This window comes from Nannospalax galili, unplaced genomic scaffold (assembly GCF_000622305.1).
Source record: "Nannospalax galili isolate Female #2095 unplaced genomic scaffold, S.galili_v1.0 scaffold626, whole genome shotgun sequence".
Taxonomy (NCBI): domain Eukaryota; kingdom Metazoa; phylum Chordata; class Mammalia; order Rodentia; family Spalacidae; genus Nannospalax; species Nannospalax galili.
This window is the reverse complement of record NW_008354396.1, coordinates 165412-181539: the sequence shown is the minus strand read 5'-3', so window position 1 is coordinate 181539 and position 16128 is coordinate 165412. Positions and strand designations below refer to the sequence as shown.

Sequence of the window (16128 nt, the reverse complement as noted above, 5' to 3'; positions counted from 1 at the left end):
TTTGATTACTAATGGAAAGAGTACTGACCACCAAAACAATGGCAATCCACTCAGCTGGAAAATTGTGTGAAACTGAGCATCATAGATCCATTGTGTGTCATTAAGGGAAATTAACCTCTGAGGAAGATATATAACTCATCTCTTCATGGCTGTCTGACACATCTGTGGTGGGTCAGGGCATAGTTATAAGTCAGTGTAGCAAATCCAATGTTCTGGTTTCCCAGGGAGATGTTCCCTTGAGATCTCCTCTAACTGACTTTCACAGTTAAATTCCGTACCATGTAAATAAACAAAACCCAGTGTAGGTCACAAAACCAGCAACTGTGCTGGGCCCCAGGGCATGTTCCTAGAAATATGCTGAAGAAACCCCCAAAAGGACATCTGTGTGGCCTCTTCCTTTAGAGGAAGCAGAGGTTGAACCATCTCAGAAAACTGCCTTTTGTTGATTGAAGACTGTTTGAGATGGCAATTCGAACATGACAATAACTTTTAAGTCCACGAACATCTCTCTCTCTCCAGAATCAAGTGACCTGCCTCCTACATATAACAAACATGCTTGTGGACCTGTGACAAAATTACTGTGGAATGGGAGCACAAGAGGACAAGAAGCCTGTCAGTTGGCTGTCAATTCATGGAGCGCTTGTACTTTCCCATGAATTTGCATAGCACTGATATTCACAGTATCTGGTGCCCACCCCCAACCTTCCTGCCATATCACATCCTAAGAGAGAGAAAGTTGCTACTATGGATAAATGTCAGTACTTCTCCAAGTTGTTGACTGGAGAGCAGGAAATACTTCCACTCCACTCTAGTGTGAAATCCTGAGAAATCTTTGTCAAATTGTTACACTGAATATAATTTCTTTAAATTATTTTCAAACATGCTAACAGTCTTATGACAGCTCTGTCTGGTTTAATATTTGCAGTGTACCAATCAGAAATACATATCTTCAAGAGGCTATCAGCATTCAAAAAACTCTAGTCACTCCAGAGGCTGTTACTACAAAAGCTTTATTTAAAGTTCAACCCTATATTAGATTTTGCTAATATAAGTAAGTGAATCCTTTCACTGATCAACTTTGCAGTGTTAATGATATGTGGATTGACCCAGATAGTGTAGGGTCAGTCCCCCCATAAACAAACCCAGCAGATCTACTAGCATTCCTAACTCATTCTGTACTGAAGTCAAGCAGAACACCAGCTGGCTGAACCTGGGGGAACAATGCTAGGTTCACTTCCGGGCTTTTATGTAAGATGCTGTTTGATTTCCTAAAAGATAAGAGTTTGGATTTGGTTTTTCAATTTTATAGGGCCAACTGGCAGATTTTTCTAGAGCCTGCTTGCTTATTAACATGAACAATGCAGTACTTGGTCTAACAACTGATTTTAGTGTAATATATCACCTGGTGAGGTTGGGAAGGACTCATATAATAGCCCTTATACATCTGTCTACTAAAAATTACCAAAAGAACCTAATAACTGGTAAGTGCCAGCTTATAATATGCTTGAATGGAATAAATCTATATATTTTATCAGATGTAATAAGATTACTCTAGTTATTCTAGAGTTGATTAGGCTTACAAATATTAGCTTCTAGTTTAATAGTCCTGAGTTTTTCTAGAGTCTTCAAATGACCAAGGGCAACGGAAGGGTCTCCAATCAAGCACAGTAAAAAGTGAACCACAGAGCTGAACTACAGGTAGGGCCTTGGCATTTCTTTTCTATCCTTTTCCCTCTTCCCCTGGATTTCCTCCCAGCTATCCATGATGAGTGTTACCAGCCAGGGAATTCATTTTTTATTGTATAGACACAAACAGTAATAAGCACATCCAATTAAGTCAAGGAAAGGACATTAGAAGTTTGGGCCTAGGAAAAACAGAACCAACTAGGAGAGAATTCTTTTGCTGATTTGGTTGTTTGTTTTGTAGCAATGGTTAATCTAATGAATAGAGAGTATTTCTGAAATATCTAGAGGTCACAATGAACATAGACACTTGCTTTCTACTTAACATTTCTTATGGCTTTATTCCACATAGCCTCTTATACTTCCCTTTAAAAAAGAAAATCAAGATAACTACAGTCTCTAACAAGCAAAGAAGGTTTGAAAGAAATAACAGCTGACTGATGAGATCTGCATGACCTATGGCTGTGTGGTACAGGAATATAAACCTGTCTGTCCCCTTGGGGGCTACTGAAAAAGGACAAAGCAGGGTGTGATCTTATTCAGTGAGATGATTCATACAAGGTGCAGGCCTCAGAACAGTCCATACCACATACTGAATAAAGCTAGCTGTTAGTAGTAATTTACAAATCAAGGGAACCTACCAGCTACAACATGCATTTAAATTCTACTTAAAGTTTGAAAGATAGGAAGATTTAAAAAAAATTTATTACTATTGTAAGTATATATGCAAAATATGTGTGGCACGCAAGTGGAGGTCAGAGAACAATTCTGTGGAGTCAGTTCTGGTTCTCTCCTCCTATCTTCCCTATAATACAGGGAAGGTATTATAATCTCTGTTTTGTGGGTGAGAACTGATATTGATGGTCCTTTACATGGCTTTTCTAAGTTTCCTAGTTAGAAGTAAAACTGGGTGCAGCAGACCTGCTCTTTTGATTCTTGGAACAATGGGCTGTGCTCAAAACCCCAGGGTATGAGAAGTTTGAAGGCAGGCTCTGTTGTACAGAAAGATTAGTACTAGACAAGTACACTGCATGACAAGCCTGTATAATGACCAACAACTGCATATCTAGGACTACTCTGGAAGACAGTTTAGAAAATCATTCTCAACAGAAATGAGGACTAGCCCTGTTTCTATGAGTAAATAATACCACAGAAAGTAATAAGAGAACTACCTAGTTTAGAGTGAGTATGTATTGCATGTGTTTTATGTAGATGCTCAGCCCAGGTAAGAATTCTATACATTGGGTACCAGAGAACATGGAGATGTCTTCAAACTTAAAAAATTAAGATGTTAGACATGGAGTGAATTCTCATAGAAGAAATACACTGTTACCAATCTTAAGACATCATGTCAAGCCAATCCTAGTTGGTGCAGATGTTTCATTGCGGTGAGATGCAAAGAAGCTGGTGATCTGCTCCTGCAACCGCAGTGCCCACTCCTGGAATACACCGAACATAAAATAGGCAATAAAAGCTGTGCTGAAGAGAAGCATGTGCCCCTGCCCCCTTAAAATGCAAAGCTGAGGCCATATGTGTAAAAATGCTGTGGGAATTTATTTCTGTTTCAATGGGATTTAGTAAACTAGTTACGGGAAAAGGATTATCAGCTGTGAATTACATCCCTCAACCTATGCACTGACCTTTACGAGTCTAACTTTGAAATTTAAATGGTATCTTGATGTAGTCTAAGCTCCAAATTCAGATTATCAGCTGACTAATTTTGGATGGCATTTTTCATTTGGGGGCCTGGTTCATCAGACCCTTTAAAAATTCTTATCTATGTAGGTAAGTTTTTATAGAGAACAGACAGGAGACACTAAGATAAGCTATTATGAAGCTTATGTGACCCATGTACAGGGCCAACAGCTATAAAATCTATCAGGCCAGCCAAGAAATTTCATAGCTCACAGAAAGGCACAGATGACAAAGAACAGGCTGAGAGAAGCAACATTCCCAAATTACCTTTTTATAACTACACCAAGAATTGTCAAAAGGTAGACAGTGGGTTCCTCATGAGAGGGGGCTAAAGACAGGACAAAAGACTTCGAAATGTCTTTCTCTGGCACAAATGAAGCCATCCCTCCTCTCCCCCCAGGGCCAGAGCTTGCTTTTGTGAAACTGATTCAACAACCCGCTTCCCAGCAGGATCCTAGAAACTGCCCTCACTGCTATTTTTAAAACTTTCTGAAGGTAGGGGTGCACTCCCATCTTTTCCCTAACATTAGGGTTTATAAAATGCTTTACTGTCAAAAAAAAAAAAAAAAAACACCTCAGCACATCTTACCACCAGAAAACAATCACAAAGAATCCCATAATATTAGTTACATTAACTCATGATGCCATTCCAAGTAATAATGCTGATTATATCCTCTAACTCCAAGGTAGCATGGTAGCAAGGTAGCATGGTAGCAGTGGGGGTCAGTGGAGCTCATGCTTTGATGATCTAGAGCTGTAACCTCTAAAAGTGCTAATCCTAACCAAGGAATTAGGACAGAATCTGAGGAGTGATCCCAGAAATATTGCTCACCCAGGGAAAGAGGTCGGGGGCATATTACCACTATAGAACAACCTATATGACTTGCCTCACAAAGCCTGACAAAAAAGAAAACACGAGAACTAAGCCCAGCACAGCAGGAATAAAATATCTTTGGTATCTCACGATAAACTGTTAATATTCTCATCTCCCCTTATGGCATAGGCTAGAAAGGTACGCTGTTTATTTTGATGTTTATGCCACAGTTTAATATGTAAAAAGCATATACTGTTATATTTTATTATCTATATATATATATATATATTTTTTTTTTTTCAGACAGGGTCTCTCTGTAGCCTCAGCTGGCCTAGACTCACTATGTAGACCAGGATGGTCTTGATTTCACAGAGAACCTCCTGCCTCTGCCTGCTGGGTGCTGGGATTAGAGGCATGCGTCACCATGTTTGGCTATGTTTTATGTCTTTAATATCTGTGACATACCTCTAATCTTCCAGCATACACAGTATAACTATGTTTTCCTTAAGATGTGAGGGAGAGTGATAGACACATGTCTGGTGATCCTCCTGCCTCTAATTATCTCACTGTAACTAGCACTGTCAGTCTCAGTAAGGGATTACTGGCAGAGAAGATGAGAAGTCCCTAGGCAGCTGTGAGCAGGAATCACAGTGTTGCTATCTACCCTGGAGAGAGGTTACTGTAGGATTCACTGTAGTACCTCTTTAGTCTTGTTGACCTGGTAAAGTAGGGAGGGGAGTAAAAGGACATGCGGATTTAGCATACATGTCATACTGAAATAGCTTTACAGAAAATAGTTTTCAACATTTCCACCAGGCTTTTAAGAGCAGGAGTTATTTCATGGTAATTTTCCAGCAGGCTTTTCTGAGGTAGATAAAACATGGGAGAAAAGTAGTTCAAAGAATGCAGAAGAGCAGCTAAAGCCTGGGGAGTAAGACTGGTGTGAATGAAATTTCTGAAGTCAAAGCAGAGCTTATCACGTATAGGAGAACAGAGGGATAAGGCTAAACAGATTGCAAATTGGGCAAGGGTTTTTTAATTCAACAGGTGGAAAACGGGCTAATCTGGCTAGCAAACAGGACTGTGGGAAGAAGGACAGAGCAGAAGATTTTGTACACACAGCTAGTCTCTAGGGGACAGAGAACAGAGGGCCCCATGGATCCCTCAGGGGCTGATGGTCAGCAAGGGACACATTACACTGACACCGGTTCACAAGCACAGGCTTGAAGATTCCCACTAACTTTTGTTTTCTGGACAGAAGAATTCAGAATCCCAGCTAAATAGTGACATAGATCTGCAGCTCATTTTTCCACCTGTTTTGAATCACGGATGAGCAGGCCGGCCTGCCCCAGACCTGGTAAAGCTGATGGTACCAACTGGGGCCTTTCTTGATGGAAAATCACTGCAGGCATCACAGGCAGATACTATGGTTTCTAATGAACACACCATCAGGCCAAATGTTAGTAGTTAAACACCAGTGTTACAGAAACACACAAAGCTACAGTCAAGTTCACAAACACAGCTGGTGGTTAAGAAAGCCTTAATGAAGGAAAACAATCCTCGATTAGCTCTGAAAGAGTTCCAACACACTCAGATGGAGATTGCTTATATGCCTCAGTTTCTCTTCCTAGTCTAAGAATAAACATTTGAAAGAATACCCATTGTTAACAAGAGGAAAATCACACATAATGTTCTCGTGGGTTGATGTAGAGTCTCTCGGGGTTGTTTTGGTGATGCCTGCGAGGGCTCCGGTCTTGGCAGCACATCTGGTTATAAAGAGGGTACATCTGCTGAATTCCATCTTCTCGCACTGAGTTCTCATCCTCATAGTCAAATCTCCTGCTATTTAGTGCATTCTAAAAATTCAAACATTGCTTATATTAGCAGAGAAGCTGTTTACATTCTTCTAGCACTTTGGTGAAAAGCAAAAATAGAATTCATTAAAGTCCTTGTCCTGGATTTATCACCTCACAGGGAATTATGGCAAGGTAAAGTTCAACAACATACCATGTTTCAGTCATCTGTTGCTCACAGCACCTGAATACCTAAGGTGGCGGCTCCTAACTGCGAAACTGGGACTAATGTGGTTCTGAGCAATTTGAACTTTTGAAATTTGGAATTGGAATCTGTTAAGGTCAACTAGAAAAGGACATGGTTATGAACTTCAGGAGCCTCTCAAAATAGACCCAGGCTTGGAAGGAATATAGGAAATAGAGAATTAAATCAAATAAACAAAACAAAAATAAACCTTAAGATTCAGCTTGGGGAATTAGGGAAAGGACACAGATATGCTGATCAGAGTGAGATTAAAAAATGTTGTACAAAATAGCCTCTTGTCTTGACCTTTCCTTCTGGCCTGACCTTAAGCCGCAGCTGACACTATAAAATGAATTCCTTATGATGCGCTACGATATTTCTGATATAGTTCCTCCACTCCCTGCCTGGTTATTGGTTTCAGAGCACTTGATTACTTATGAGATTACTTAGATGTATTTTTTAGATTAATTCTAAAAATGAGGAAGTTCAAGGACTTTACCAAATCATAGTATAGACAGTTAAACCAGGAGCAAAGACTAAAATGAACTTTTATGGACATCTGATGATACATTAAAAAACACAGCAGTCACCAACTCTATGTGGGTGGGTACAGCATGGCCAGTACTTACAGAGGGCTGAAGACCACCAGCTTCTTTCTCTTTGAACTGAGTCTGCAAAGGCGAACGTTCGGTCTGGAAGACATAAAAAGACACATACTTTAAAGCACCAGGCACATCAATCAATACCAAGAAGGCTACTGTGTTTAAAGAGCCAATCATGTCTTGCTGAATTAAGTGAAACAATCCTCAAGAGGATGGAAAAAGTAGCTTCTTTCACTTGACCTCCCCTCCCTGGCTACTGACTTTTCCCCCCAAGAAGATATTCAGAATGTCTGTTGGTGGAAACTGCATCTATCCGAGCTTAGCACAGATGGTCTTCTGCTTTCTCCCAGTGGAAAAGTCTGGTATTTTGAATCAATTCAGAGTGAGCTAGGGTGGCAATGACATATCTTTATCTGTGGACAATCTTCTCTCCATCCCCACTCTGATGAACCTCACCTCAGTGAGGAGGATCTTTCTCGGCCCCTTCTGCCTTCTAAATATACTTCAGCCACATCAGGCCCCCCCCCAAGTATCACATCTTTTGTGAAGCTCAGAATTATACCCTTAGGCAAAGGCAGAACATCTAACAGCATGATTGCTTTCCTGACTGTCTCCTCTACAAAACAGAAATTGTTGGATGGGATTTTTTGTAAGCATTAGCTCATCTGACCCTTATAAATAGTTTTATAAAACTGGTAAGGTTACCCAATCTCAGAAAGAAAAAAAGAAAAAGAAAAAAAAAAAACCCTGCATCCTAGTTGTAGTGGTTTGAATGAGGAATATCCCTCATAAGCTCATATTTAAATACTTGGCCCCAGTTGGTTGCGCTGTCTGCAGAGGTTCAGAAGGTAGGCCCTTGCAGGAGGGAAGCATGCCATGGGGGTAGGCTGGGCTTTGAGAGGATGTAGCCTTGCCATTTTCCAGTTTGTCTTTCTCTACCCTCGAGAGTGCTTCAAGATCTGAGCTTTCAGCTTCCTGCTCTGGCCACTTCTCTGCACTGATGAACTCTTACCCTCTGGAATCATAAGCCAAAGAAACTCTTCCTTCTAGAAGTTTCCTTGGTCATAGTGTTTTATCACAGCAACAGAGGAGTAACTATTATAGTAATTATTATACTAGTGTATAATGTGCATGCACACACACACACACACACACACACACGGGTATACTTATTTAGAATAGAAAACAGAGTAATTTGCTAAGAAAAGGAGTATACACACACACGGGTATACTTATTTAGAATAGAAAACAGAGTAATTTGCTAAGGAGTATTTTTTTTGCCTTTTTTCATGATGGATGTGTGTATTTAGCTTTCTGCATACTGAAGTAGAAGTCATTTCTGCATTCTGTAAGAGTCCAATTAGTGTTGTCCCTTTCAGGTAGTTGTTGGGAGTGTTGGGCTTCCCTTTTGAATCCATTTTATGGTTGTGAGCCTGAGCCTTTAACAGCTGTGCCAGCTCTCCAGCCCTTGAATCCATTTTAGACATGACCAGACACTGATTTGTTAGATATGCTGAATGACATAAATACCATTATTGTTCATCTACTTTTTATTTTGTTATAAATTTTCTAATAAAACTAAAAATGCCGTATTTCTTTGTAAAATAAAAAAAACTGAAATCCTAAAAACAAAGAAAAGCACCACCAACAAAAGCAAACAAAACCCAAACTGGTCTCTACTGTGAACTGAAGTTCCAGGGGGTAAAGGGACAGCCACACCTACGTTAAAGATTCTACAAGGCCAGATGACTGAACTTTAATGATTATAAAGAGTTAAAATACAAACCAAAGTCAAATTATCTGGGACTATTTTCAGTCCCCTTGAAAGTTCAGTGTTCACTCTTATCTGACTTAACAACCTTTTGACTATCAAAACCTTTAAAATGTATTCTTAGCAGACCTAGCTTCCACCAATCCAAAAGCTAAGAATGTCATCAGATAACATCTGACACCTATAGCAAAGTTTTATCCCCCTCCCTTCCCTTTGCTGTAACCTGCCTACTTGTGGCTACTACTATATATTTGGTAAACACCCTGATTTATAATTTTCTTTGTTCTATAACTAATAAAATCTCATGACCACTTCCTCAGTGGAATATGGTATCTGGGGAAACCTGAATCTGTGTTCCCAGGTCAAGGTCAATATTATTTGGCTCCAGAACAAACTATTTCTTATTCCCTCTGAGGTTAGAACTGTATATCTGTGTCAACACTATTTTACAGGTGACTAAATCTGAGGCTTCTGAGATTAAGATGTCTGGTCTCACAGCTGGTGAGTAGATTGCTACTCAAACATAGCTTTGTCTGATTCTGAATCCCTGAGACTTATATCCCCTACTTTAGCTCTGTGCCCGTGTAAGATTTCCCATGAATACAGTAAGAGGAGGACTGAATGCTCCAATGTGCAGGTACAACAACCAACATGCCTTTGCTCATGCTGTCCCTTTGGTTGGAAGGTTTGCTCATTAAGCTCTGGCAGTTGAAATACTACCCATCCATTATGGCCTGACTGAAGTCATTTTCTTTCCAAAAAGGTTTTCGTTGAAAATTAATCTTTTTACTCCTTGATTTCCCACTGCTCCAAGGTTCATACCTCTACTATGGCTCACATCATGGTCTGTCTTGTTTCATAGACTTGACTGTCTATATCTTTCAACTCCAGTAAAGAGCCTCTCTTGTTCACTGCTATGGCCTGAAATGTTCATATTCTCAAGTTCATTTACTGAAGACTAATCTCTAATGTGATGGTACTAGGTCAGACTTTGGAAGAGATTAGAGCATGAGGAGAGGGCTATGATGAATGGGGTTAGTATTGTTTTATAAGGTGTTGGAGGGACTATAGAGCTTCCCCCTTCCACCATGAGAAGTTACAGTGAGAAGATGGTCACATCAGAAGAGGCTTTTCATTAGGCACTAAATCTGCTGGTGCACTGACCTTGGAGATCTCAACCTCTAGAACCAGGTGAAATGAATTCCTGTTATTTAAGAGCTACCTATTTTATGGCATTTTTTGAGCCTAAACAGATGAGGACAGTCTTCCTTCATCTGCATTTCCTAGCTTGGTTTCTGTAATAATAGTAAATAAGTAATGAACTGATTGTAATGAAACTCTCATTGATTCTTGATATCCTATGTCAAAGTTACCCATATTATACATTATCTGTGAGCATTTCATTTCCCCTGACATAATACAACATAATGCTAGGGTACTTTTCATATGACAGGTTGATATTAACAATATACACTGGTAAAAATCCAAGCCAGGTCAGCTTAAGGGACTTGAGACCAGTCACATGGGGCCCTTGAAATTCAATATTCTTCAGTTGTCATTTTAGATTTCTCAATTAAATGTGAATTTATGTTTTTAAGTGGCTTAAGGGACAAAGCAGCATGCTTGGGGATGAGGAGTCCCTGCCCTCAGCCTTTGATTTGGTTGGTTCCTGGATGTCACTCCCCTGGCCTTGTGCCCAGGTCTCACTTACTATCCCATCCAGTCACTGCCACTACCCTCCACTCTGGAAGGGACAGAGTCCTGATTTAGGGAAGGTCAGGGTCAGGAGTACATGCCACGCCAGCACTGTGCACATTGGTAGGCTCCTGGAGGCCACACCATCCCAGCCTCTTACTTACTGCAATCTAGATACCCTAACATTACCATCTCAATGCTCACTTTCACTAGGCCTCACAAATTATGTCCTTCGTCTTGTTCCGAGGAAAATAGACTTGAAAACTAATACCTTAAGGTAAAGTTAGCATACACACACAAACACACACACACACACACACACACACAAACACACAATTTTTTTTTTGCTTCTTGCTGTTAAAGATTGATCCCTGTACTTGTTTCCTTTCCATTTTATAGAGATAATTAAGACATGATTCTGTGTCACTCATAACTGAGTCTACTGTGATGAGACCACAGGGAGAGCTCCTCTACAGAGAAGTGGGTGTAGATTTTCTAAATCATGTGGGTTAATCCATCTTTCCTTAAGAGGTACCTGGATGGTCTAATAAAAGATTTCTTATTAATAACTTCATCTGCCCTACTTCTAGTATCTCCTATATTACAATAAAACCTATTTGTGTTGATTTCTAGAAGAATAAATCAGTAAAAGTCATCATAACCCACAACCTCTTTTATCAGCATCAAGGAACCTCTGACAAAGTCCTGGCACAGTCTGTTCACACTGTCTTCTTCAGTAGTCCCGTATGTCTAATAGTCTGACTCAGCTTCTCTGTCTGATACTACTGTAGGCAGAAAAGTCAACTTAGGTGATGCTGTAAGCAAACTCAATTTCCAGAAAGGCACAAAATGAAGGCTAATTAGTAATTTGGGGTGATTGTTCCTCTTCTTTATTTAAAATCAAGAAATCATGTTGGGGGGAGACTAGAAAAATATTCTTGAGTAAAACTCAGGTGACACTAACGGAGGCTGCCCACCAAAACAGCCTTTGTCTGTACCTCTCATTATAGGCAGTGTATGAAAAGAGGAGGCCTGGTTAATTCTGAAAGAGAAGTGAGGGGTTGGAACACAGTGACTATGGCCAGAGAGTTTAAGGAGAGGTGTGCTGGGAAGATGTACAATTCCACATTTACTCTTTAAAATTCCAGATGATAATATAACATGACCAGAAAATATAACATTGCTGGCATCTTCTTGAATATGCAGATAAGATGTGCATTTGTCAACAATGAAACAGTAGCAATTCTCCAGAAGCCAAGGATGTAGAATCCTGAGCAACAATATCAGCATTTGACTAGAATTCCAGAGGCTAAAATCTCTATTTTCTTTCAATATAAACATTTCAAAGAACCACCTGCTTTATGAGTAATGACAGAGTTGCTACATTTTCTTCATGGTAGGAGATAAAAAATTAGCCAGAGTGGAACACTTGACAGTAAAGGACAAGAGTTTCTAGACAAAAGTAAGATAAAGATATTTCTAGACCTGAACAAGAAAATCCTTCATCTCTATCCAATATTCCAACTCTTCACCATCAAATCACTATACCTCAGGGGAGCCTGTGAAATGAGAAATACAGTTTTCAATATGACTTGCCTGTCCCCTTCAAAACACAACCCCTCCAATGACCAGCTCCCAGCATCCCTGAGGTTGTTACAAATGATGAATCTTTCCACATACTATTAACACTGGAAGTTCATCATGTACACTAGAATTAATTCCTGAAAGTGTGCCTTACCTGGGTCTTAGCAAGTGTCTAATGCCATGGATCCAGCATTCTGGCATTATATACAGAATAGTTTCTTGGTCTTCCCGAATCCCCTGTGCTCTGCCTACTTGTCACTTCTTACCCCTCCATACTCTGACAATCATTGTTTCTTACAGTTTTACTTTTCCATACTGTCTGGGAGTTGGAGTCAGCTAATATGGGGTTACTTCAGCTTGTCTTCTTTCACTTAACAATCTGCTCTTAAAGATTTTTTTTTCATGGATTAATAGCTTGTTTATTTTTAGCACTTGAAATACATTCCATTATCTAGATGTACCAGTTTATCCAAAAACATACTAGAGGGCATCTTGGCCACTACTAAGATTTGGCAGTTATGAATAGAGCTACTGTCAACATCTATGTGCAAGTTTTGTGTGAACACGGGCTCTCACTTCATTTGGGTAAATACCAAAGAATGATTAATAAATTGTTACGGTAAGCAAACATCCTCAGCAGCAATGAATTAGAGCTCTGTGCCTCCATGACCTTTCTGGTATTTGGTGCTTTTACAGTTTGGTGTCCTCAGTATATAAAGCGTCTTATGTAATATCTTCAAGTATTTTGTACTTGATATGTATGCTAAATAAAACTAACATTTTTAACTGCTGAAGCATAATATATATTACTCCATTTTATGACTTTCAAAATATTCCATAGTATTCATATACAAAATTACCTGAAGACATGCTTATTTGTATAATTGTTCCATGAAATATTGTATACATGTCATTGTACATGTGTATTTATGAAATACATGCCAAGAACAGAATGATCAGGATCATATCTTATATTTCAGTATGTGCCATATTGTCAGCCAAAGTATCAGATTTTATTCTCACAAATAGCATGGAAAAAAACATTTTCCTGTCCAATACTGTTTACTATCAAGTATTTTTTTTTTTTTAACTGCAACAGTATCTCATTTAGAATGCAATCAAGGACTGGGGCAATAGCCTGTGTAAATTTGTGAGGCTCTTGGCCAACAATTGGAAGGTAATGCCCTATTGCTGAAGACAGAACATACTTCAGACAGAGGATTTGGAGCAATGGATCTGGAACTGATCTGGAAATTGCCTACTCTGAAGGCTAGCTCTCATAGTATCAGAGAACACTATGCAAGCTACTAAGAGAGAGCATCAATCGATGGTACAGCCTCAGCTTTAAGGCCTAAAAACCACTAAAATGACCAGCACAGCACACTATATTGGTGTGGTAGTGGTACTTGTATCTTGGGGGCAATCAGCAGCCACCTCATTGGACTAAAAGTCCACTCAATAGGAGGAAAGTCATGTGTATGTAAACATGGCCAAATACACATGGCTGGAGAGGTCACAGATCTTAGAGAAAACCCTAAGGCTGTTATATTCCCAGACAAATGCAATTTCTTACTATATGCTAAATATGGATCCTTGTATTTACAGACAGTATGCCTGTCACCACTCATCAAAGAAGTATCTTTTGCAACAGACAAAGAATCTTACAGAGTTTCATAACTGGTCACACACAGAGAATTAAGTGTCTGTGACATGCCCAACCCTAAGTGACACATCTACAATTGAGCCTCTATACCTAAAGGTCACAGAACATAGTAGAACAGGAGTAGAGAGAACACTAATGCATCTCTCAACTCTCATCAATGAACCTCCCTCATGCAACAGAGGGAAACGAACACAAAAGGCCACAAATGGCCAAAGTGTAGAGGATAAATCTTCAGAGTGTGGGCTCTTGGACAGGACTCCTATATTAAACTCCACCCACCCAGGGCATAGGGACCATTGCAGAAGAGCCAGGGGAGGTGATATATGACCATATGGAAAAAGACTCTTATAGGCACCCGGGACCTGGCTCATATGCACCTGTAGCAATGGTGTCAATATGCATAAGATCCATGTAAACTCAAGCAGTCGGCAGCTGATTACTGTTGGGTGAGGAAGAGCTGATCTTCTTAAAGGAGTGACTCTAGATAGGCTGACTAGACTCTCACTGGATGAACGTTCACTAGGGGACATTTGGGTACACTAATGACTCAATAGGCCTTAACATAAATGACAAAAATGCATGAAATCCAGTGATGGGCTATGGGAGGGTGCAGATGGGGAGGTATTTAAAGACAATTAAGATGTTGTGTACGAAATCTACAAAAACTCAATAAAATTTTTCAAAAAGCTTCAGGATACTCTAAATACACAATGCTTTTCAATTTCCCTGCATACATGTTCACCATTGCAGCCATTTCTACTGAACTAACCCATATTTAGTTTCCAGATTTACTAAGGCCATAAAGGAATTCATTCTTGGCTTCAGAGGAACTAGCAATATTTGGATTTTCTTTGTTATCGTAGTAAACAATTACTTTTGTGACCCAAGTACAACTACCCTTCTTCAGTATGTACTATATTCTGTTCTGCTTTTATACAGATAACATTTTTAAAGGTAATAAGCAGAGTTTTCAGAGTTGTTAAGGTTTATACTTAGCGATGACAGAAGCTCCTTTTGTCAGGAGACCTACAGTAACTCAGTTTTCTTTGACAGCTGAAAAATCTTTAAACTAGAGTTCCATTTGGGACTCTTGCCCCAACTGCCAAATTTAAATGTTTTTTTTTTTTTTTAATCTTTCAGAGTTTTTTCCCCTAAAATCTCTAAAATTCATCTCTTAGAGCCACAGTTCCCTTTTATCCCAACTCATTGGCATAAGCTTTAAACATCTTTTTTAGAAAACACTGTCCTCTTTTCAGGCTTTGCCCTGTCTTGGTCCTCCCAGTTGCTAGTGCTGACATCCATGTTTTCTGGATTTTCTTAAACTGACAGAATCAGCACTCTGCTGCCCATTGGTTATGATCGTAGTCTGCTCATGGAGGTCTCTGGCCCCTAGATTAATGATTTCTGTCCTCTGCTCATCTTATACACCTATCTGGCTCTTTGGTATCTTGCCACTTCAGAAATCATGCCCATAGCTGCAAGAGCTTCCACGCTGCATTCAGGTCTTGGCTCTCTGTAGTCTTTGCTTGCTATCTGACTTGCATTCTTGCTGAGACAAATGCCTGACAGTAACAATTTGAAAAGGAAAGGTATTCAGTTCATGGTTGGTTGGATCCATTGGTTTAGATCTGAGCAAGGCAGAAGGAATATCATGGTGATGGGACTGTTTTGAGAGAGGAGGCTAGACCAGAGCCCTCATAATCCAATGGCCCTGTAATTACCGGGTCTACCAACTGAGGACTCAGCGTTTGTGAGGGACACTTCCTCTTCAAAACATCATCACTGAATCTACTTAGCATACAAATCTGTTCAAGCTTCTCCCACCTTAAAAGATAAATGCAAATATAATTTCTTTAAAAACTTCAATTTCCTGAATCCTCAAAGGACATCACATCTCAAAACCTCAGCTTAACAAGAAACCAGGGACTCACACCTTCCTGCTGAGACCATCTATCTGCCTTTACTTCCAACAATGCTGCAAGAGCACCCCTAAGGTGAAAGTTTTCTGTCCTCCACAGCTGCCTTTCCAGTTCCAGAATTTGCTAAGCTTCTCTGTCACTGAGTAACTTTCCACTGCCACTAGTAACACATCAGAGATAACTAAATACATGCACTCACAACTTTTCATGGTGAGCATAGATTATATGAAAAATGCGCAGATAGTGAATGTATTACTAATTAGGTTGACTCTGAATGAAATTTGTACACACAGATGAAAGTAGGAGGGCGACTTGCTGTGGGGGGGAGGGTTTCAATAGGAGGAGACGGTATGAGGAGTGAAAAGGACCCAAAGTCACTGTATACATGTATAAAAACTGCTGAAGAATAAAATATAAAAAAGGACCAGTGTGCAAAGAACTGTGAGGATAATACAACCATCCTCTGTGTGTGTGTGTGTGTGTGTACGTAATAGGGAGAGACCTACAGATATACAAGAATAACTGAAAGAACTAAAAGGAGACACAGATAAATTCTCATATACAGTTGGAAAAAATACTCCTTTTTCATCAATTAAATGAAATGGAAGAGGAAAATCTATATGCAATTTGGAAGACTTGGCCAACTTTATCAAGCACTTTGACCT

The 16128-nt window shown here is 39.7% G+C and overlaps 1 protein-coding gene across 3 annotated transcripts in view; it reads right to left on the bottom strand.

Annotated features, from left to right (window-relative positions):
* Positions 1 to 994: 994 nt before the first annotated feature.
* Nectin3 (nectin cell adhesion molecule 3) overlaps positions 995 to 16128 on the bottom strand; it is a 134440-nt gene continuing 119306 nt past the window's right edge. Inside the window, exons 8-10 of one of the 3 annotated variants that reach the window (XM_029555250.1) lie at positions 6859 to 6921; positions 5878 to 6048; positions 995 to 3122 (exon numbers count right to left, since the gene is read on the bottom strand). In XM_029555250.1, the coding sequence (XP_029411110.1) occupies positions 3030 to 3122; positions 5878 to 6048; positions 6859 to 6921 (327 nt within the window). In that variant the 3' untranslated portion in view covers positions 995 to 3029. Of the gene's footprint in view, positions 6049 to 6858; positions 6922 to 16128 lie in introns of all 3 variants that reach the window. The other 2 variants (XM_029555251.1, XM_008851612.3) reach the window with 2 other exon arrangements.